Below are 22,519 nucleotides of genomic sequence, written 5' to 3' on the forward strand. Positions count from 1 at the left end.
ATGTGTATTTACCACAGTGTTTTTAAAAATTAAAAGCAAACCAAAAATTTAAAAATATGAGACTAATGCTACACCACAGATTTATTGGAAAGACCAGGGGTGACATCTGTACAGGACCTAGAATTGGTAGGGGTGTTTCCCAGAAGGGGGGCAGTCATTCTGATGGTTCTGACAGTTCCAAAGGCCCCTCATAACAACACCAGAAGCTGGGAGCTTACTCTCTGGGCCTCTCAGAGGTGAGCCAACAAGGCTCATGTAGGTGACATGGTCTCCCCAGGTGGGACCCACCTGCGGACAGCCAAGACAAAGACAGGTCCCCACCCTGGACCCCTCCTGGCCCAGCTAGGCATGCCTCCTGCCCTGGTCACCCTGCCTGGCACACACCCCTTCCGTGGGCTAGGCAGAGGCACCTGAGGTGGCTCTTCTTCCAGGAGATGGTGTGGAACACAGTGGACACCACGAAGAGCCCACAGAGGCCAAGGCCATAGATCCAGGCAGAGATGGTCTCCCAGTCGTCATCTGACAGGAGGTAGAGGTTGGAGCTGCCGAGGATGCTGGGGATGATCCAGAGCTGGAAGCAGAACAGAGACAGGTGCTAGAGGGCCAGCCTCCAGGCCAGGGAAGTACAGAGTCCCTAAGCTTCCCAGAGCCCACTGTCCACCCTCTTCTCTAGACCCACACCACTCAACAGAACCTCCCCCCATGGTGGGAAAGTCCTAGACCTGCACCGTCCAACATGGGAACCCCTAGACACCTGTGACTACTGAGTACCTGAGCCATGACTATGCAGTAAAGTGCTGAATTTTTTATTTTATTTCATTTTAATTGACTTTAGTTTCCATTTCAGCAGCCCCACGGAGCCAGAGGCTACCATATTGGGCAGCACGGCTCTAGAGAAGGTTGTGGTAGACACCAAAGCTCCCTGCCTCAAGGAACATCACCAGTCACTGCCCCCACTTCTGTATCAGCTGACAGCCCAGCCTCGCAGTCCCCAGGCACCTCACACCACCTCACACTTGTGTGGTTGCACACGAAGCTAGCGCCTTCTGAAGAAAACAGCCCACTCCACCACGCCCACCTAAAAAACCCTTCACTCTTCACAGCTTGGTTTCTCCATCATTGCCCTTGAGGAGTCTAGAACTCTCCAAAGCACTGGGGGCAGGGGAATTCTAAAAGCATGCCTAGTTCTGTGTGTTGGGAGCACTTTTTCAGGAGGAAGGTTCTATGACAGCAGCATCCAACGGAACTGTAATGTGAGTCACACCAGTCATTTAGGATGTTCTGGTAGCTGCGGTTTTAGAAGGAAAAATAGGTGAAATTAATACTGTATTTTGCTCAACCCAATATACCCAAAATATCATGTAATTAACATAAACACAGTAAGGAGATATTTTACATCCTGTTTTTCATGCTAAGTCTTCCCAAGTTGGTGTGTATATCACACTCCCAGCATATCTCCAACAGACGAGCTGCATTCCAAGTGTGCAATTGCCACAAGGGGCCAGTGGCTACTGAACTGGACATGGGTCTAGATCTTTCATTATTCTCAGAAGGGTACACTGCCCAGAAAAGGATTTCTTAGGCAAGACTGAGGTGGAGTTGGCAAGTATCCCAGAGAGAGGGAATGGCATGTGCCAAGGCATGCAGGTGTACCTTCTACCCAGGAAACAGTGCATTCAAGTGCTGGAAACTGGGAGGAAGGGTGTGGCAGTGGGAGGTGGGCCAACTAAGGAGCTAAGACCTGCTTTGGAGCTTGCTATGAAGTCCAGATTACCAGGGAGCCACTGAAGGTTCATAGAGCAAAAGAGGCATGCTTAGCACCGGAGTCCAATGTACCCAAATGACCTTCCCTTGAGATCCTACTCACTCTTCCAGGAGCCACAGAGGACTTGTCGTCACTTGGGACATCGCCATGGAATAGAGATGTTGACTCTCTCTAAGGGTGAAGGACTGCCTTCCCTTCCACCTGAAAGGGGCCCCCTCTCAGCACCCCAAAATGCAACTCACAGCATGGGTGGCACAGTTGGCTGCATGTTCATACTCGGTGGGCTGGTACCTCTTGTGGGCGGGGACTCGGTGGTTCATGAACCTGGAATGAGAGGTATAATTCCTGGAGGCTGGCCCAGGAAGCCTGGAGCAGCTCTGGTCACAAGATTCCCAGGAGACCTGAAGATCAGATCCCTCCCGGGTTGAGGGGGTGCTGGGGGGAAGGATTCCTCCCCCCCTCCCCCTCTCCCTTCTCCTTCCCCTACTCCTCCTCTCCCTCCTTCCCTTTTCTCTCCCCATCTTCCCTCCCCCCTTTCTATTACACTGTTTTTGGACTAGCCAATATTTATTTTGTGCCTAATCCCCAATGTGGTATTTTTTACAAAACTTTGCTAAATACAGCATTCTCTCCATTTTCTGCTTCTCATTTTCCTTCCGTCCAACTGACGCACAGTACAGCTCCCCAAGGGTACAGCCTGACCAACTCTTCCTTGTGCACCCACCCCCATAACCACCACCCATAAGGAGCCTGAGCTCATTTCCCGCCCCCCAGAAAGTGCCCTTATACCCCCTCCCAGGGACTTTTCCCTCAGGGAAACCACCCTCTGACATTGTCATCAGATTACTTTGGCCTATTCTTGAACTTCCCATCAATGGGATCACACAGCACAAACCCTCTTTTGTCTGGCTTCTTTGGTTCCACGTGACTTTTGCGCGATTCATTCATGTTGTTGGATATAATGATTGGCTGTTTTCATCGCTGTACAGAAGTCCATCCACAATTTATGTATCTACTGGAGGTGGATATTCCAGTCTGGGGCCATCATGGAGAACTCTGTAAGCACTCGTGTGCACATCTCTGGTGACCATCTGCACTCATTTCTGCTGGGCGTAGATCCACATGTGGAAATGCCAGTTGACTTTATCTTAAGCAATATGCATTCCTAGTGTTCTGGAGTCCATGCCTCGTTCATTTCCTCCAGTCTCTCCTTTGATCCGCACTGGAGCTCCGAAAGCACACAGATCTCTTGCCTCACTCATTTTACCGAGGGGAAACCATCGTGTAGAGTATATGAAGCAACACCCCCAGGTGGTATGGCACTCAGTCTGTGCCTGGCTGGTGTGACTCTGGGCAGTGGTTTTCAAGTCAGGCTGGGAAGGCAGGCCTGACAGGGTGGGGAAGGGGAGTCAGAGAGCTGGGGGTGAGGTCTGCAAGCACCTGGCCAGCAAGCAGGGCCAGCTTGGCAGGGGTCCTCTCCTTGGCCCAATGGGCAGCTCACCTGTTCACCTTGGACCGTGCTGACCATCATCCACCAGATGGGGTTAAACTCCATGGAAACACCAAAAACGTTCCCTCGAAGACCCCAATTAGTATTATGAAGGCCCATAAAAATAAGGGATAGGCACATGGTTCAGAATAAAGGGCTCAATGCAGTACAGGTCACAGAGTATCTACTAAAGCACCTTCCATATGCTGGGTCCATGCCACGTGCAGACCACTGAGTATATGCTGAGCTTCTGGATGCTGGTGTCACGCTGGTACAGTTCACGGAGAATTTACCCAGCAGTACCACACCAGTATAGATCACAGAGCATTCACTGAGTACCTTCTGTGTGCTGAATCTGTGCCAATGAAGGTCACAAAGCATTCATGGAGCACCTCTGTATGCTGGACCCATGTTAAGTGTACTTCACTGAGGATTTGTCAGCACTTTCTCTATGCTGGATCCACACTATAGAGTTCATAGAGCATTTGTTAAGTACTTTCTATATACCAGTGTTACACTGAGAACCAGGGTCAATGGGTTGGGATGACCTGGCCTTGCCCTCGAGGAGCTCATAGTCCAGAAGGCTTTAGATGCAAGCAGAAATCCCAATGCCATGTGATTAGTACTCCTCATCCCTTTGGGAAACCTTTGAAAACATCTACTATGTGCTGGAGTTGAGAAAAGAGACAGCGTAGTGTGAAGGCTTCCAAGAGGGGACAGGCTTCCCAGGGCACACAGGTACACCAAGATGCCTGGGTGCCTGGCATAGCACCTGACTCCACAGTGGGCACCAGCAAACAGATTGTCAAGGGATAAATGAGTGCACAAGGTGAAAAGAGAGGTGAAAGGGTGATTCTGGCCTAGGGACCAGCAGAAGGGACTGTACAAAGCATTGGGCAAGCCGCCCAGTGTGTGCAGGGCAGTCAAGGCCGGAGGGTGGGGCTGTCTGCCAGGCGCTGACACTGCCACCTGCCCTGGCTCTCCCAGGGTCTGGTTTTCCTACACTGGCCCCTTGGCACCTAGACAAGTCTGCTGGCACCTGCTGGCAGCCACTCTCTGCCTGCATGCAGCAGTCACTCCACCTGTGACCAGGGCAGGGTCATGCTGAGCCCATTACACAGATGAGAGAACTAAGACCCTTGGGCAGCAAGTCCCAGGGCTGGGTGTCTGAGCAGAGCAGGTTGGACCTCAGTGCTCCAATCTCTGCAGAGTTCGACACCTGTGGAGGGGCGGGCTCAACGCTGGGCTTTGGGTCACAGAGAAAAGGGAGGACCCAGCCCTGGAGCTGAGGACCGCACAAAAGCACAGCCTCCTCTACCTCCTCCCAAGACAACCAGCCCAACAGCTCACCTTCTCCAGGAAGAAGCTGTCTGTGGCCAAGAGTGGCTTAATAAATAACAATACAACAACAGAAGCAGTGCTCTGGGCTGAGTTGTGTCTTCCCTAAATGCTTATGTTGGTGTCCTAGCCCCCAGTACTCAGAAAGTGGCCTCATCTGGAAACAGAACATCTGCAGATGTCATCAGTTAAGAGGAGGGTGAGGCCCTAACCCGCTACGACGATGAGGGTGCTTATGGGATAAGGAGAGACACAGAGTTGAAGCCCCTGATGCCAAAACCCCCAGAGGCTGGGAGACAGACACAGAAGCTTCTTTAGAGCCTCCGGAAGGAAACCAACCCTGCAGACACCTCAGTATTGGACTTTTGGCCTCCAGAACTGGGAGGCCAAATGTTTGGGAGGGGTTTGGTTTTTGAGGGTTTTTTTAAGATTTTATTTATTTATTCACAAGAGATACAGAGAGAGAGGCAGAGACATAGGCAGAGGGAGAAGCAGGCTCCCTCTGGGGAGCCTGATGTGGGACTCGATCCCTGAGCTCAGGGATCACGACTTGAGCTGAAGCCAAATGCTCAACCACTGAGCCACCCAGGCATCCCCAAATGTTGGTTGTTTTAAGTCACAAAGTTCATGGTCGTGTGTGACTAGAGCCCTGAAGACACTAACAAAGTTATGCACAGTGTTAATTTTGATAGCTCCTGCCCAAAAGCCCCAAAGGGGGCTGTGCCAATGGGGTGGGGCAGAGGCCAACCATGCAAGGACACAGCTGATGCCTTTGTCCAAAATGGGAAACTGAGTCTGGGGCTGAGGGAGTTCTCGTCCACCTGCCACCAGGCACAGCCCAGCCACCCTCTCTTCTGCTCCCTTAACAAATAGCAATAAGCCACCCATGATGCCAGCCTCACGGGTCCAAGGGTGATGTTGCATTGCCGTGGCAACCTTCGATGGGCAGTTCTTTGTTTCTGGGTTCCACAAAACCCTCCTTGTCTCGCCCCGTGCTGCAGCCACTGAACAGCAGAAAGGCGGGCAGAAAAAAAAAGCCAGGAGACAAGGCCCCAGGACCGGGGGCAAACACCCAAGAAACAGAGTTCCCACAACCCTCCAGAACTAAGAACTTTTTCTTTACCTCCTTGTGGCCTACTTTCTTTCTTCATAGCCTCTAGGCAGACATTTTTTAAGAGGACAATGAATTGTTTTATTTAGGTTTTCACTTTCCTTTGTATTTACATACAGTATATATATATATATTTTTTTCTATCCAGTTTTATGAGTTTGGGCAAATGTAGACTGCTGTGTAACCACCCCCAACAATGAAGATAAAGAACAGATCCTTCATCCATCCCAAATGCCCCCATGCCCCGGGTACCCAATACCCATCCCCAGGTGCATAACAGCTGCTCAGTTCTCTGCCCCTACAGCTTTGCCTTTCTAGAATGTCGTGTAAATGGAGTCGCATGGGTGGCCTTCAGTGTTTTTGTTTTTTGTCTAAAAAGTACTTACACGATGAAGTCAAAGTGCATTCTCAGGTGGAAAGAAACTGCTCTGAATGCCAAGCAGGGATTGACTTAGGTCTACTTAAAGTGCATCTAAGACAAACTTGTTTTAGGGACGCCTGGGTGGCTTGGTAGCTGAGCATCTGCCTTCAGCTCAGGTTGTGATCCCAGGGTCCTGGGATCGAGTCTCGCATCGAGAGCCTCTCAGGGAGCCTGCTTCTCCTTCTGCCTATGTCTCTGCCTCTCTCTCTCTCTCTCTCTCTCTCTGTCTTTCTCATGAATAAATAAAATCTTAAAAAAAAAAGACAAACTTGTTTTATACAAGGAGAAAATGGGCCTTCCTAAATCACTCATTACTGTTCTTGGCGATTAGCCTCAACCCTTCCATCCTCTTTTTTTTTCTGCATCGCCTTCTGAGTTTGGTTTTTTTTCACTCGGCATCATGCATGTGAGGTCCATCTGTGTTGTCACTGTGCTCTGATGGCTCCTTCCTTTTTACTGCTGAGCGCTCTTCCATTGTCTGGATGTACAATGGCTTGTTTATCCATTCCCCAGTAGAGGGAGAAGGGAGTCATTTGTAACAGATGAAACATAGAGATAAAATTTAGAATGTTCTTGAACAGAGCTGACAGTCAAGGAGCAGCCTTCGAGATTGTGGGAAGCTTCTCTTAAAAGAGTTGATATTTCCAGCAGGATGTCACTAAACTAAAGGAGGAAAGTGGGCCTTTCTGCCTCCTCTCTGGAGAACAAAATTTCTATTCTGTGGCCAGTCCTACTGCTTAGATGACCTCGGGCTGTGGCATTTGTGGGGGGTGGGGAGGACAACCTCACATGGAGAGCTCCCAGACAGAGTCAGGATCCAGACTTGGAGCCAGCAGGGAGGCAAGAACAGAGGCTGAATTTCCATCCTGAACAGGATGGAGCAGGGGCTTTGAAGTTGGGCACAGCTGTGTGGAAAATCTCTGCAGAGTCACTTAGGTGCTGGGAGACCTAGGGGAAATTACTTCCTGTTTCCGGGCTGCAGCTTCTTTGTATGTAAAAGGAGATACTATTGCCAACCCGATAGGTACCATGAGATGAGATGGCTCAAGAGCAGAGCACCTGGGTGGCTCAGTCAGTTAAGCATCTGACTCCTGATTTGGGCTCAGGTCATGATCTCATGGGTCATGGGATTGAGCCCTGTGTCAGGCTCTGTGCTAAGCAAGGCGTCTGCTTTTCTTTCTCTCTTCCTCTCCTGCCCCTCCCCTGTTCATGCTCTCTCACGCTCTCTCTCTAAAGTAAATAAATAAATCTTAGAAAAAATATGGCTCAAGAGGCCACACAGGAGTGCCTGACATGCACTGGTACTCAAAGAATGGGCACTCTTTTCACTTCTCCCTGGAGAGCCCCCAAAGAGCCCAGGCACCATTTTCTTACTGGTGGTTGATCCATCCAGATACTTCCCATTAAAGTCCACAACATCCTTGCAAAGGAGATATTATTATTCCAACTTGAAGGTGAGGCCATACTAGGTTAGGCCAATGCTTCTCAACCTTGGCTGCACACGGACGGGTAGATCAACAAAACGTGAACCATCCATATGATAGGATAGTACTCAGCCATAAAAAGGAATGACATTCTGATACCTGCTACACATATAAACTTCAAGCACAGGATGCTGTCACATGAATAAAACAAACCAGACACAAAGATCACATATTATAGGGTCCCATTTATACAAAATATCCAGCATAGGCAAATCCCACATAATGATAGAGAATAGATTAGTGGTTGCCCAAAGGTGGAAAGAACAACCTCTTAATGGGTATAGGGTCTCCTTTTGGGGGATGCAAATGTTTGGAACCAGACGGAGAGGGTGATTGTACAACATCGTGGATTACACTATGCCACTGAATTGCTCACTTTTAATGTGAGCTCACTTTAAATGGCAAATTTTGGGGGTGCCTGAGGGCTTCAATCAGCTAAACATCCAATTCTTGATCTCAGCTCAGGTCCTGACCTCAGGGTTGTGAGTTCAAACCCTGTATTGGGTTCCACACTGGGTGTGGAGTCTATTTTAAAATAATATAAAATTTTTAAAAATAAATAAAATGGCAAATTTTATATGTCGATTTTGCCTTAATTTTTTTTAATGCTAAGAAAAAAATAACCTGGGAAGATTATAAATATGCCAATGCCCCAACTATATCCCAGATCAAATAACCTAGAATGTGTCTCGGGGGCTGGGACCCAGGCATCGTATTAAAGCTGCTGGGTGACTGCAACAGGCAGCCAAGATTATGAATGAAAAGCCCAAGCTGCTACACGGTGAGTAACACAGAACTGGACAAATACTAGCAACAGGAATTAATCTGAATGTCTAACAACAGGTTAGTGGTAAACGCATAAAGAGATGACTGCAAAAAAAGAGGAGAGATGGATAGAGTTGGGTCTCTAGTCACAGGAGACTTTGGCTGCCCTTTATTTTTTTTTTTTAATAGGATCGGGTGGGGGATTAAAGGAGATTTTCTTTTTTAAAAAAAGATTTTATTTTATTTATTCATGAGAGACAGAAAGAGAGGCAGAGATATAGGCAGAAGGAGAAGCAAGCTCCTCACAGGGAGCTGGATGCAGGACTTGATTCTCCAAACCCGAGATCACGCCAAAGGCAGCTGCTCAACCGCTGAGCCGCCCAGGCTGCCCATAAAGGAGATTTTCAATTGACCTGTACTGTTTGAATTTCTAGGAGATTATATTCAAGCTTTATTTGTGTAACTAAAAGTAAGTTTTATAAGTGCATAATGACACAGGAAATGTTTGCCAAATATCTATCAAGAGGGAAGAAGAGAATATATAACTCATTATAATTATAATAAGGCTGAAACATGTATGGATGGAAGAAGACATGTAAATGCACAAAAATGAAATACATTATTTGTGGGGAGGGCGTTGGATTTACCCTTGATGATACTTTTTCTCTTAAGAATTCGTTTAAGGGTTTTGAGGGAAGACAAAGATGGAATGCCCATCAGATCACAGTATTGTATAATATGCTGGATTTCTGGGAGAGATAAGTGTGTCCCGGTTATGGGGAAGATTGTCCTTCCTTAGGAGATATGTGCTGACATGTTTGAGGATGAAGTGTCTGGATGTCTGCAATTCACCCTAAAAGGTTCAGAGAGAAGAGGAAGTGATAAAGCCAACATTGCAAAAGGTTAATATCCGGTGACTCTAAGTGAATGGCACTCAGACTTTCATGGAACTTTTCTTGCAACTTTTCGATACCTAGATATTTGTCTGGAAGGACGAATGGACGGTTGAATCAGGGGACAGGAAGATGGATGGATGAGGGGATGGATGGGGAATGGATAGATGGGGGATAATGGGGGAATGACTGAGGGGATGGCTGGGGGAAGAATGGGATCGACAGATGGAGGGAAGGAGGGAGGGACGGATGGATGAAGGCATGAGTGGGGAGATGGATGGAGGGGTGGGTGGATGAGTATGTGAGTAGGAAAGATAGGCACGTAGCTTGGTAGAAAAATAAGTAGAAGTAGACACGTAGTTGTCTGAATGGACAGAATGATGGGTGGTAGAAAATCTGTTTTCCTTTCCTCCTTCCAAGGTGAACACCAAAACGCTTTCAAGTGTTTCCTTCAAGTAAATTATGCTTTGCTGAGGCTCAGTGTCCTGGCTAATACAGCACTGGAATCCTAGGAGGTGCCTGTCCCAGTCCTTTCTTAAAGTGGTAAATGCTTGGGTTTCCAGGGTTTGGACGGGCAGTGGGGAACAGTGGAAAGAGGACAGCCTTTGGAAGCAGTTCTGATTGGACCTGGTGAACACTCCAAATGCAGGAGTTATTATGATCCCGTGACTCCAAAACTAGGAGAGAGTTCCTCTGTCAGAGCCCAGCCTGCTCGCCCATCCCAAACGCAGTCACAGGGCCATCCTGTGTGGAACTGCTCAGAGGAACTACTCACCTGCTGCAGGGCTGCTCGGAGGCTCAGCCTGGAACTCCCAGCACCCAGGTAAAAGTGCTCTACACTGTAAGGTGCTGTTCATCTGCTGCCCTGCTCAGGCCTGGGGATCTCCTCTTCTCCCTATGCCTCTGCTTTGGTTTATACCCTCCTCCTACCACCTCTGAGCATACACTAGAGTTTACAATTAAAATAAGCAGCTCAGGGAGTCAGACTATTCATATTTCAACCCTGGCACCAACCATTCTAGCCACAAGCCCATGTGCAAGCTGCTAAAGCTCCCTGGGCCTCAGTTTTCTCATCTGAACAATGGGGAGAACCTCAGCACCCACCTCAGAGCATTATAAAAGGATGAAACGGGTTCATCCAAGCACAGCACTCAGCACTTGTTAGCATGTGACCCACATTAATAATTCTGTTACTATGAATCCTCACGACCAAAAAGACAGGTCCTATTATAAGCCCCATTTCAGCTGAGGAAACTGAGACCCAGAACTGTCTGACCATGAGGCCTGTGGTCTCAGAGGATGATGGCACCTATCTCACAGAGGAGGAGACGTACCATGTGAACTTCCCACACACAGCAGGTGCTTAGTACTGGTGGATCCCTCTCTGCCTCCCATGTCACCTCCAGAACAGGTGCCATAATGTGCTTAGATAAGGCAAGAAGGTTTGCTTTCAAAATCAGGCCTCACCACTCCACATCCATAAGGGTGGCTACTATCCAAAACCCAGAAAGCAAGGGTTGGCGAGGATGTGGAGAAATTGGCAGGAATGTAAATGGTGCAGCCGCTCTGGAACACAATAGGGGAGGTCCCCCCAAAATTAAACACATAGAACCACTCCACTTCTAGGAGAAGAATCAAAAGCGGGGAACTGAAGAGACGTTTGCACAGCCACATCCACAGCAGCATGATTCACAGGACCCAAAAGGTGGAAGCAACCCAAGTGTCCATCACAGATGAATGGATAACAGAATGTGGTCCAGTCATACAATGGGATATCCTTCAGCCTTAAAAAGGAAGAAATTCTGACACCTGCTACAAACAACATGGATGATCTTTGAGGACATTACCCTAAATGAAATAAGCCAGACACAAAAAGGACAAAGTGTGAAAGATTCTATATATATGAGATCCCTAGAGTCACCAAAAACACAGAGTCAGAAAGTAGGTGCTGGTGCTGGAGGTTAGGGGGAGGGAATGGTGTGTAATGGGAACCCCGGTTTGGGAAGATGAAGGGTTCTGGAGCCAGATGGTGGTGATGGTTGCACAACAGTGTGGATGTGCTCAATTCCCCTGAAGTATACACTTAAGAATGGTTAAAACATGGGTGCCTAGGTGGCTCAGTCAGTTAAGCATCTGCCTTCAGCTCAGGTCCTGGGATCAAGACCTGCATCAGGCTCCCTGCTCCACAGGGAGCCTGCTTCTCCCTCTGCCCCTTACCTGGCTCATGCTTGCGCTCTCTCTCAAAAAAATAAAATCTTTAAAAAATAAATAAAATAAAATCTTTTTTTAAAAAAAGAGAAAAGTATGCTTTCTCAACCATATCTGCCTCAGGCAGGGCCTAAGCAGCCTGACCTGCTGGGTCCCCACCACCTGGATACCCCCCAGCACATCCCAGCTGCTTGTCTCCCCTCCTGCCCCTTCCTTTTCAGGCTAGAGGGGTGAGGCCCAGCCTCAAGCTTCTGCAGTCTCTCCCTCTCCTCCCAGCCTGGGGGCAGTGCTGTAGCCCCCAGAGAGAAGCAGTCCACCTCTCCCACATGAGCACAGACCCAGGAAAACTACTGCGGCCAACCCCCCTCTCCGGACGGGGCTGTGCCTGGCAGCGGCAGCCCTGGGATCCCACGACAGAGGACTAAAGAGATTTGTCCAGGTTTCCACACAAAGAGGGTCTGTCTGTCTGTCCCACAGCAGCAAGGACCGCCCACAGCCAAGCTGGCCCTGGGCCCTGAAAGCCTCCCCGTTCTCCAGCTTGGCCCCAGGACACTTCCTTTGTGTCCATTCATGAATTCAGGCTCCTCCTGGGTGCAGACAGCATCTTGGCTCAGGCTTTGGGAAACAGTTTTTGGGCTTACGCCACCCCACAATGGTCTCAAGATCAAAATCCCAGGGGAGAGAGAGCCAGGAGCAGGAAGGGGTGGGAGGGGCTGAGACTGGACCCTATGCCTGGTCCCAGGAACTCCCTCCAGGTCTTCCTGAGGCATTTCATGTGGACAGCGCCCCCTGGAGGTTTGTACCTGGTAGTACTGGCCGGACAGACCTGGGCAGCCCCCAGGCTCCAGCTCACAACCCCTCTGTGGCTCCAGGGGGGAACCTCCCCTATTCTGGGATGAGTCCCCATCTCTAAAGTAGGCACCACCCTGCCTCACCGAAGTTGCTGGAAGACAGCAGGTGAGACACCTTCTGAACCAGAAATCCTAGGCCGGGTTGGGGAGCCACCTCCACTGTCCTAGCAACAAGAGGCTGATGAAAGCCCACCCCCCACCCAGTGTCCGAGAGTTAATGCTCATGGCAATCAGCCTCTGCCAATGCCACGGTGAGCTGAGGAAAGTGCCAGGCCTCTGTGCCCAGAGGGGTAATGCCAAAACATGCCCCACAACGTCTCCCAAGCAGAACCAGCTTGCTTCTTAATAAACCCTTTGGTGAAAAAATAATAAATAAAAAATAAAATAAAATAAACCCTTTGGTGGCTCCGCACCCTTCCCTGTGCTCATTCCCTACTCTCTTCATGTCTCTTGGGATCACCTCCCAAACACACTCCTTGCCCTTGGATCCTTTTTTCCGGGTCTGCTCCTGGGGAGACCCAAATAAGGGCAGAGTTGGCTTCTGAAGATGCCAGCCACAAACCCCAGGGGCAAGCAAGGGACGTTGCTTCTGAATGCCTCGGGTCCCAGCTGGGGACGGTGCTATGATACCAGAAGGCTTGTGAGTACAGCACTCCACAGTTTGCAAGGCTCGTTCACACCCCCTCGCTCCTCGGGGCAGCAAAACACTCTTCCCAAATCACAGGCCTTCTCAGAGGCATGTCCCAAACAGGAATCTGCCAGAGGGAACTTGTGAGGAAAATCAGTAAATTTCTCCCCTGCCCCCGGAAGCCCTTGGCCCTTGATTTCCTCACCTGGAGGCAGCAAAGCACCTCTGGCACCACAATGAGGGGCCAACCTCAATGCCTCACCCTTCCACCTCCCGCTGGAAGGCTGGGGCATCCAGGAGCCTTCACAGGATGCTTTCACAGGAAATAGCATCCTCAAGGCTCGTGCTATTCCCTGAGTGAGGAGTAGCCACTCCTGGGCCATGCAACATAGCAGAGGCCTTGAATAACCATCCCTGCCAACACAGTGCCCCATGCCCTGGCACAGCCCAGCTCCACCAATGGCCAATGGTAGGGCCACGGAAACTCCAAAGCAGAGTGCCCTGGAATAGGCTGAAGCTGGATTTCAGACCAACCCCATCCCCTACGGTCAGGATTTGGGCACCCATTCCTGAGCAAGGTAGCTGCCTTCTGGGAGATCTAGATCTATACCTTTCTGGGGCAAGATGCACACATGTGTGTGCACAGAGTGGGTGCACCACCCCAGGGGTTCATGGAGCCCAAAACACCATCCACATATCCTAAGAACATCTACACTACAAACAGACTCATCCACTCCTTCCTCTGGAGGGCTTTCTTGGCAAGAAATGAACCTTGGCTCTGTCTTGGATAATAATGAAGATCCCACCACTTTGGTACACTAAGTGCAGAGAAGTTTGGGGGGCTGCTGAGCAACCAGATATTCAAAAGGAGCCGGGGGATCCCAAGAGCAATCTGGGCATCACCGGAAATGGGACAGTCAGATGCCTTGTGCCCCCTTGGACAGATGCAACATAAAGTTTCTCACCTTTCTTGCCGAGAACATGGATTCTAAACCTAATCTAGCCTCTATAGCTATGCTATCTGACACAGCACGAGCCATATGTAGTCAAGTAAATACACCTTCTCTAAAAATAAAAACTGGGGACACCTAGGTGGCTCAGCGGTTGAGCCTGTCTGAGTCTGTCTTTGACTCAGGGTGTGATCCTGGAGTCCCGGGATCAAGTCCCACATCGGGCTCCCTCTGCCTATGTCTCTGCCTCTCTCTCTCTGTATCTCTCATGAATAAATAAATACAATCTTTTTTTAAAAAACTAAATAAAAATGTATAATTCAGGGGCACCTAGGTGGCTCAATGATTGAGTGTCTGCCTTTGGCTCAGGTCGTGACCTCGGGGTCCTCCTCTCTCGTGGGGAGCCTGCTTCTTCCTCTTCCTATGTCTCTGCTTCTCTGTGTGTGTCTCTCATGAATAAATACATAAATTCTTTAAAAAACAAAAGTACAGGGCAGCCCTGGGGGCTCAGTGGTTTAGCACCACCTTCAGGCAAGGGTGCGATTCTGGAGACCCGGGATCGAGTCCCATGTTGGGCTCCTTGCATGGAGCCTGCTTCTCCCTCTGCCTCTCTCTCTCTCTCTCTCTCTCCCTCTCTGTGTCTCTCATGAATAAATAAATCAAATCTTTAAAAAAAAAAAAAAAGTACAATTCAAGTGCTCCATACCACCAGGGAATTTTTTTTTTTTTTTTTTTTTAGGTCACCAGGGAATTATTGTCAATACTGACAGGTGAGACAGGGGTCTAGTGGTTAGGGAAAAACTGTCCTCACCAGTTAAAGATGTGAACTGAAGTCACACCATTGGGATTTGTCCTCAAATACTTCTGCAGAGATGAAGCAAATTTGGCAAAATGTTAATAATTGTTAAGTTCAGGCTTTCGGGTGTCAGAGGTTCATTATTCTTTCTACTTTCATGAATGAAAGTTTTCACTACGTGAGGACTGGAATATTCATACAATCTCAAAATACTCCCTCCCCCCACATAGTACTGGTGACCAAAACAAACAATAATTTTACAGAGAGAAAACCTGGAGGACATCCATGTGAGTGGGCAATCCCAGTCTATAGCACCCTGAAAGACAGACGGACATCTCCCACCAGTTATGAGGCACCTAGAAGGACCAGCATCACTTCTACCAAAAACGCAGAGCCTCAATCTAACCAGGAAACCCCGAACTGAGCCCAGGGACCTCCACCTTGGGGCAGCCCACAGAGTGACTCGCCTGGACACCTCCGAGACCATCGGATGCCTGACAGAGGAAGACGGGAGATGAATTCTGGATTCGAGGAGGCTAAGGAGACAATGCAGGGCACCCTGAGTCAGATTCTGGTAGCTGGCACAGTGATGGGGCAAGCTGGCAAAATCAGAATATGGACTCCATGTGAAATAATATTGCATCAACACCAATGTTCCCATTTCTTCCCCCTCTTTCCCCTTGCATTTAATCAATGACTTGCATACATCACCGTGTTCAGCTAGGTTTTATTTCTCTTATTATTTTTTTCATTGTGGTAAAAGACTCTCAACATAGAATTTTACTGTTTTAACCACTATTCAATGCCCAGTTCAGGGGCATTGAGCACATTCATGCTGTCATGCAGCCACCACCACTACTGGCCGGCTCCAGAACGTTCCATGCCCCCCACACTGAGACTCTGTCCCTGTTACATGCTGACCCCCAGCCCCTCCTCCCAGCACCCCCCCAACTCATACCACCATCTGCTGTCTCTGTGCGTCTGACAACTCTGGGGACCTCATGGAACTAGACTCACACATTTGTCCTTTTGTGTTATCAGCTTATTAGCATACTGTCCTCAAGGTTCATGCTTGCTACAGCCAAGTATCAGAACTTCCTTCCCTTTTAAGGTTGAGTCTCTTTTCTTAAATTTCATCCCATAAGAGACAGCCCTGGTACTACATTCACACATAGTGAAGGCTTTGGGGTCAAGGGACATGTAGGCAAGGAACTGTCCCATTGTCAGGAGATGCAACAAGCAGACCCCCCCCCACTGCTGGGGAGCCCCTTGGGGTCTCCATGCTCCCTGCAGCTGCAGTCTCTGGAGTGGCCTCTTTGGTTCCTTCTGGAACCAAAACCTTGCCACTCATTATAAAAGCCTCAGTAGTGCCCCAGAGCCCACAGGGGAAGGGCCAGCTGCTGGGCAAATGCCCGGGCACTTGGGGGCCAGACCCGGCATCCTCCCCTCCAGTGGATCTGAGCCCAGCCTCAGACTCTTCCCTCATAGTGGGAACCCATTCCTGCAGCCCTCATAGTGCTCTTCCCTCTCCCAGCCTCCTGTAGAACTCCTGTTCACCCCAAAGGGCCAAAAGTCACAAGCTGTCCTTCGCTTCTCCTGTCACGTCCAGCATCTACCCCGTCTCATAACAGCACTCTTTCCTTTTGGGCCACACCCTCCTCCTCTCACTCCACTGGGCTCAAGTAGAGCCACACCCCACCACCACCCAAGCCATGCCTGACTTCCAAATTCCAAGCTCCAAAGGACCTAGACTTGGCAGGCCCTTCCCCTGACCCCGGTGATAGGTTCAAAGGTGGGCATGCAATCCAGGCCAAGGCACAGAGACTCGATTCCAGGACGGTGGTGATTCTGCCGGGAAAGAGAAATTCTTGGTCTACAAGGGCTGTGAGCAGTCCAGAGAATGCAGCCACCAGAGGAAACAGAGCCCAGAAACAAAGAGACCCTGGATCCAGCTTTACCTGAACCCAGACACTCCTGAACTTCTCAGTTCTGGACATTAACTCATTTCTTTCTTCTGGTGTTCCCTTCTTTCTCCTCCTTCTTCCTTTCCTTGTCTTCATCCTCCTTCTCTCTCTCCTCCTCCTCCTTCCCCTTCTTTCTCTCTCTCTCTCTCCATCTCTCCTTCCCTCTCTCTCATCTAAGCCAGCTCAAACTGAGGCTTTCTGTTACTTACAACTGAGAGCACCTGATTGACCCTCAAGACCCCTTCACCCAGGCACGTGAGCAGAAACTGTACCCCTGGTTTCCTGCATGCTTGTCAATATCTCAATTCTGCATTAATTCACATGGTGTTATTAGGAAACTGAGTCCTCCCCTAAACTATGAGCTTCTATACGTCTGGGACAGAGCCCGAGATCCTGCATTTCTAACAAGCACTAGGTGACACCAACGTTACTGATCCATGGAGTATGCTCTGGAATGGCTTTGGAGGGTCCTGCTCTCATGAATACCCACAAACTGACTTACAGAAGCACCAGGCACCCTGGTCACAGGGGATCCAGTGCTCGTCACTGGCACAGCCCAAGCCGTCACCCTAGACATCCACATTATAACTAACCCAGGCAGGCCCCAGGAAAGGTCTTCTCCACATCTCTTATCCCAGGTCCTCAAAACCAAAGACAGCTGTAAACCCATACAGTGGAATACGACTCAGCCTTAAAGAGGAAGGAAACTCTGACACACACCCAAACAGGGATGAACCTTGCGGACATTATGCTAAATGAAATAAGCCAGTCACAAAGGGACAAACATGTATGACTCCACCTACAAGAGGTCCCCAGAGTCATCATCAGACTCAGAGACAGAAAGTAGACGATGGTGCCAGGGCCTGGGGGAGGGGATGTGGGGAGGGGGTATTTGATGGGAACAGAGTGGTAGTGATGATGCACAGCAAGGTGAATGTGCTTTATGCCCCTGAATTGGACATTTAAAAGAGACTAAAATGGTAAACTTAATGTTATGTAACCTTTACCACATTAAGAAAGGGAAAAAAAAAAAAAAAGATCACATCCACATGCCATGGAGGTCTATGGGTGACACCATGGCCGGCATTGTAGGGGAGGGTGCAGGCAGTCCCAGTGCTGAGGTCAGCGGGAAGACACATTAACCCATCTGTCAAAGCCTTGCTCTTGGTGCCATGGCACCACGGGTTCCACCCGAGAGTCACTGCCCAGCAGTCTCAGCCTCCACCTCTCACGCCTCCTGTGGTTCCGGGTTTCCGAGCCACTCAGGAACTGCCCTGGAATTCCCAAGAGGTGTACATGGCAGCGCAGGAGCACTGTGCAAGAAGGACAAATTCGTATCAGCCCTGAACCTGCATATGTCTGGGCCAGACGTGTCTGGCATAGGCACGATTCCTACTCTTTACCTTGGCCACTAGGCCACTAGCACTGAGCTCTAGATGTGAAGGGTTTCCTTTTCATAAGAGGAGATTCAATTGCATTTGCAAAAAAAATAAAAATAAAAATATTTCAGCTTGGGGTGCCTATGTGGCTCCATCAGTAAAGCATTGCCTTTGGCTCAGGTCACAATCTCAGGGTCCTGGGATCAAGTTCCACATTGGACTCCCCACCCAATGCGGAGTCTGCTTCTCCTCCCTCTGCCCCTCCCCCAGCTTGTGCACACACTCTTTCTCTCAAATAAATAATCTTTAAAAAATATTTTCAGGGACACCTGGGTGACTTTGCGGTTGAGTGCCTGCCTTTGGCTCAGGGCGTGATCCTGGAGTCCTGGGATCGAGTCCCACATCGGGTTCCCCGCAGGGAGCCAGCTTCTCCCTCTGCCTAGGTCTCTGCCTCTCTGTGTGTCTTCTCTGCCTCTCTGTGTGTCTCTCATGAATAAATCAATAAAATCTTTTTTAAAAATTCAGCTCTACTTAAATATTTTACGTAAGTGCTTTTTGACTTTAAGTTTTATACTTATTAATCTTCATTTGTATTTTGCCTTTCAAATTTAAGAAAATTCTGGATGCTCTAGAATAAAAATAAGTAACTTTTTTTTCGATTTTTTACTTTTGGTTTAATTTACATTTGTAGGGTATTTTTTATTTTTTTAAAGATTTTATTTATTCATGAGAGATACACACAGAGAGAGGCAAAGACATAGGCAGAGGGAGAAGCAGGCTCCCTGCCAGAAGCCCGATTCAGGACTCGATCCCAGGACCCCAGGATCATGACCTGAGCCAAGGCAGATGCTCAACCACTGAGCCACCCAGTTGTCCCTTGTAGGGTATTTTTTAAATTACGTTTTACATTTTCATCCTTTAGACTAGTGCTCTCCAAGAAAAATTTCTGCAACAACTGAAATGTAAGTCTTGTGTTGTCCAATACGGTGGCCACTGGCCATATGTGGCTATTGGGCACCTGAATGTGGCCCCTGCAACCAAGGAACTAACTTTTTATTTTTATTTAATTTTTACGAATTTAGATTTGAATTTTTTTAATTTTTATTTATTTATGATAGGCACACAGTGAGAGAGAGAGAGAGGCAGAGACACAGGCAGAGGGAGAAGCAGGCTCCATGCACCAGGAGCCCGACGTGGGATTCGATCCCTGGTCTCCAGGATCGCGCCCTGGGCCAAAGGCAGGCGCTAAACCGCTGCGCCACCCAGGGATCCCAGATTTGAATTTTTTTAAAATATTTTATTTATTTATTCATGAAAGACACAGGTAGAGAGAGAGGCAGAGACACAGGCAGAGGAAGAAGCAGGCTCCATGCAGGGAGCTGGATATGGGACTCAATCCCAGGACCCCAGGATCATAACCTGGGCTAAAGGCGGCACTAAAACCGCTGAGCCACCCGGGCTGCCCTAGATTTGATTTTAAATAGCCACAGGTAGGGGCACCTAGGTGGCTCAGTTGGTTAAGCAGTTAAGTGTCTGTCTCTTGATCTGAGCTCAGGTCTTGATCTCACAGTCACAAGTTCAAGCCCTGTGTTGGGCTCCACACTGGGCGTGGAACCTACTAAAAAGAATAAATAAGTAAAAATTTAAATAAATAAATGAACAGCCACAGGTGGCTAGTGTGACAGCCCTGGACTGCACAACTTTAGATGATCAATTAGACCCCAATTTAAGTGAAAATATTTAATATAAATAATATAATTTGTGATTTTGCTGCAATGAAGAGAAAAATAACTGGTATGAAATATACCATAATGAATAAATTATGTATACCTTTATCTTATTGCTCATCCAAGCATTGCTGGCCCAGCCATAAATGCCAAGACACACGTGAAAAAACTAAATTCAGCTGCCTTTGATAGTGGCCAGCCTTCAATCATATGACAGCCACGTTTTAGAGTGTTCCATTTTTGTCATTATAGAAGTATATTTGCCAAGGAGGACAGAACCCATTTTGCCGAAAAGCTTGTTAGCTGGGTTTTTAACTTTAAATATTCAGACATATGGTGTGTGGGCTTCTGCTGGGACACTCGCTCCAGCCCCGCAAATGCTTGGGGCGGGCCTGTCCATGAATGAAGGCGGCTGCACGGGTGGTGTGTTGCGAGCCTTGCCAGACCCTGCGAGGTTGTGGGCAGCAGGGAGGACTCAGGATTCTAGTCCCTGTGTCCAGCGAGGACAATCGCACGAGCTCTGGCCCTACTCCACAAACGCAGGTGATCAGGAGGATTATTATCCCCATGGTGGTGTGGGAGGCAGAAAAGCAAAGCACAGTCCAGGTGTGAGCCTGACCATGTGGTCCATGACTACGGGCAAACCAAATACGGGTGGTAAACAGAAGGTGCTAGGCATGAGGCCTGACACGAGGTTCTTATTCCATGAAGCCCAGAACTGGCCTGCCCACAGTAGCCCAGCAAGACAGAGCACCCGGGAGCCCCTCCTCGCCACCCCTTCTCCACGCACAGGGACCCTCTGACATCAGCACAAGCCTTGCCAAGATGGAAGGGTTCTCCAACAGCCCCGTGGATCTTGAGAAACTTGTTTTGTACAGAGCGCTTCAAACTCTCCCTGGAAAGAGGCTGTGAATAACAATCACTTGCAGAAATAACCACCACTTTGGAGCACCAACTGTATACCCGCACTGGATGCTTCTCATATATATCTTCATCACTTAAAGAACAAAAAAGTGTTTATGAGACCCATGACTTTCAGAATTTCTGAGCTGGAATAGGACTGGTCCTAAGTGACCTTGAAGGGATGTCAGGTAGTAAGATGGGGACCTAAATGTACAGAAAGCCTACCAGGGCCACTGTATGCTTTACCAACCCATGTTAGCCTCCAGTACAAGGACGATAGCATGGCTCGGTGATTAAGTTACCTATGCAAGAGAACCCAGCAAAGAGATGAGCAGAATCAGCACTCAAGCTCCAGGCTCCTTCAGCTTCTCAAGAACACCACTACAGGATGAGCGGGGCCTGACCCTCCTGTGGCCTTAGGAACAACTTCAAGCCTGTGGCAAGAACTATGCGATGAGGCCGTTCTGGGGGCACCCTATGCCCCAGTCATTGTATAACTAGGCAGTCAGTGAGCATCACGTCAAACTTGTGACCCATGGGACGTGGCTAATGCCCAGGATCGACAATGGATCAAATATGTGTCCACACAGAGAATTCTCCTGGACACTGGTGCCCTGCTGCAGAGATGTTCCCCAGCAGTGTTACTTACAGAAGTGGATTCCAGGAAGCAATGAAAGCCTCTGAAAGTGGAAAATAATAAAAATAAACCAGTGTTCGATGATGATGAGATGGAATATGAGGCACACATTAAACTCGGGTTGCGAATAACTGTTAAAGACAAGGGAGACAGGCTTGCAGCAGGTCACATTTTTAAAATTACAACACAATGCTAGCTACAGCGTCTCTGCAGAAAAAGGACAGCAAGCAAACGAGCAGCACATTTCACGGTGATGATCTTAAGATGGTGGGATGAAGGGGGACTGTTGCTTTCATTTTTATACCTACTTCCCTTGATTTAAAAAAACGTTGCCCAAAGAGCACATGTTGCGCTTATAATTGCAATGCTGCTTTATAATGACTCCCACTTAAAGTCAGATTAAAGAAGGGGCACCTAGGTGGATCAGTTGGTCAAGCATCTGCCTTTGGCTCAGGTCATGATCACAGAGTCCTGTGACTGAGCCCCGCGTTGGGCTCAATGTTCAGAGGGGAGTCTGCTTCTCCCTCTGCCTCTGCCCTTCTGCCTGGGATCTGTCTGTCTTTCAAATGAATAAATAAAATCTTTTTTAAAAATTTAAAAAATAAAGTCAGATTAAAGCAAGAAAGCGGGATCCCTGGGTGGCGCAGTGGTTTAGCGCCTGCCTTTGGCCCAGGGCGCAATCCTGGAGACCTGGGATCGAGTCCCACGTCGGGCTCCCGGTGCATGGAGCCTGCTTCTCCCTCTGCCTGTGTCTCTGCCTCTCTCTCTCTCTCTGTGTGTGACTATCATAAATAAACAAAAATTTAAAAAAAATAAAAAAATAAAAATAAATAAATAAAGCAAGAAAGCAGGGACCCCTGGGTGGCTCAGCGGTTGAGCATCTGCCTTTGGCTCGGGTCATGATCCCGTGGCCCCAGGATCGAGTCCCACGTTGACCTCCCTGAATGGAGCCTGCTTCTCCCTCTGCCTCTGCCTCTGTCTCTGCCTCTCTCTCTCTGTGTCTCTCATGAATAAATAAATAAAATCTTAAAAAAAAAAATAAAGCAAGAAAGCAGACCAAGGTCTTCAAAGGTTAATTTGCTTGTCCAAAGTCACACACCCACTGGTCATTCACCAGATCTGATTGGTACCTATTCAGATGCCAGGTGCTATTCTGGACAGCAATGGGCACAAGACAGCAGGACTACACTTCCCAGCCTCCCCTTGCAGG

The 22,519-nt window shown here is 48.7% G+C and overlaps 1 protein-coding gene across 1 annotated transcript in view; it reads right to left on the bottom strand.

The window, feature by feature from the left end:
- Nucleotides 1-22,519, bottom strand: part of MMD2 (monocyte to macrophage differentiation associated 2) — a 42,767-nt gene that overhangs the window by 15,358 nt on the left and 4,890 nt on the right. Inside the window, exons 2-3 of the mRNA XM_055340910.1 lie at nt 2,008-2,089; nt 411-571 (exon numbers count right to left, since the gene is read on the bottom strand). Coding sequence (XP_055196885.1) covers nt 411-571; nt 2,008-2,089 — 243 coding nt within the window. The remainder of the gene's footprint in view (nt 1-410; nt 572-2,007; nt 2,090-22,519) is intronic.

This window comes from Nyctereutes procyonoides, unplaced genomic scaffold, assembly GCF_905146905.1.
Source record: "Nyctereutes procyonoides isolate TBG_1078 unplaced genomic scaffold, NYPRO_anot_genome, whole genome shotgun sequence".
In the NCBI taxonomy this organism is placed as follows: Eukaryota; Metazoa; Chordata; class Mammalia; order Carnivora; family Canidae; genus Nyctereutes; species Nyctereutes procyonoides.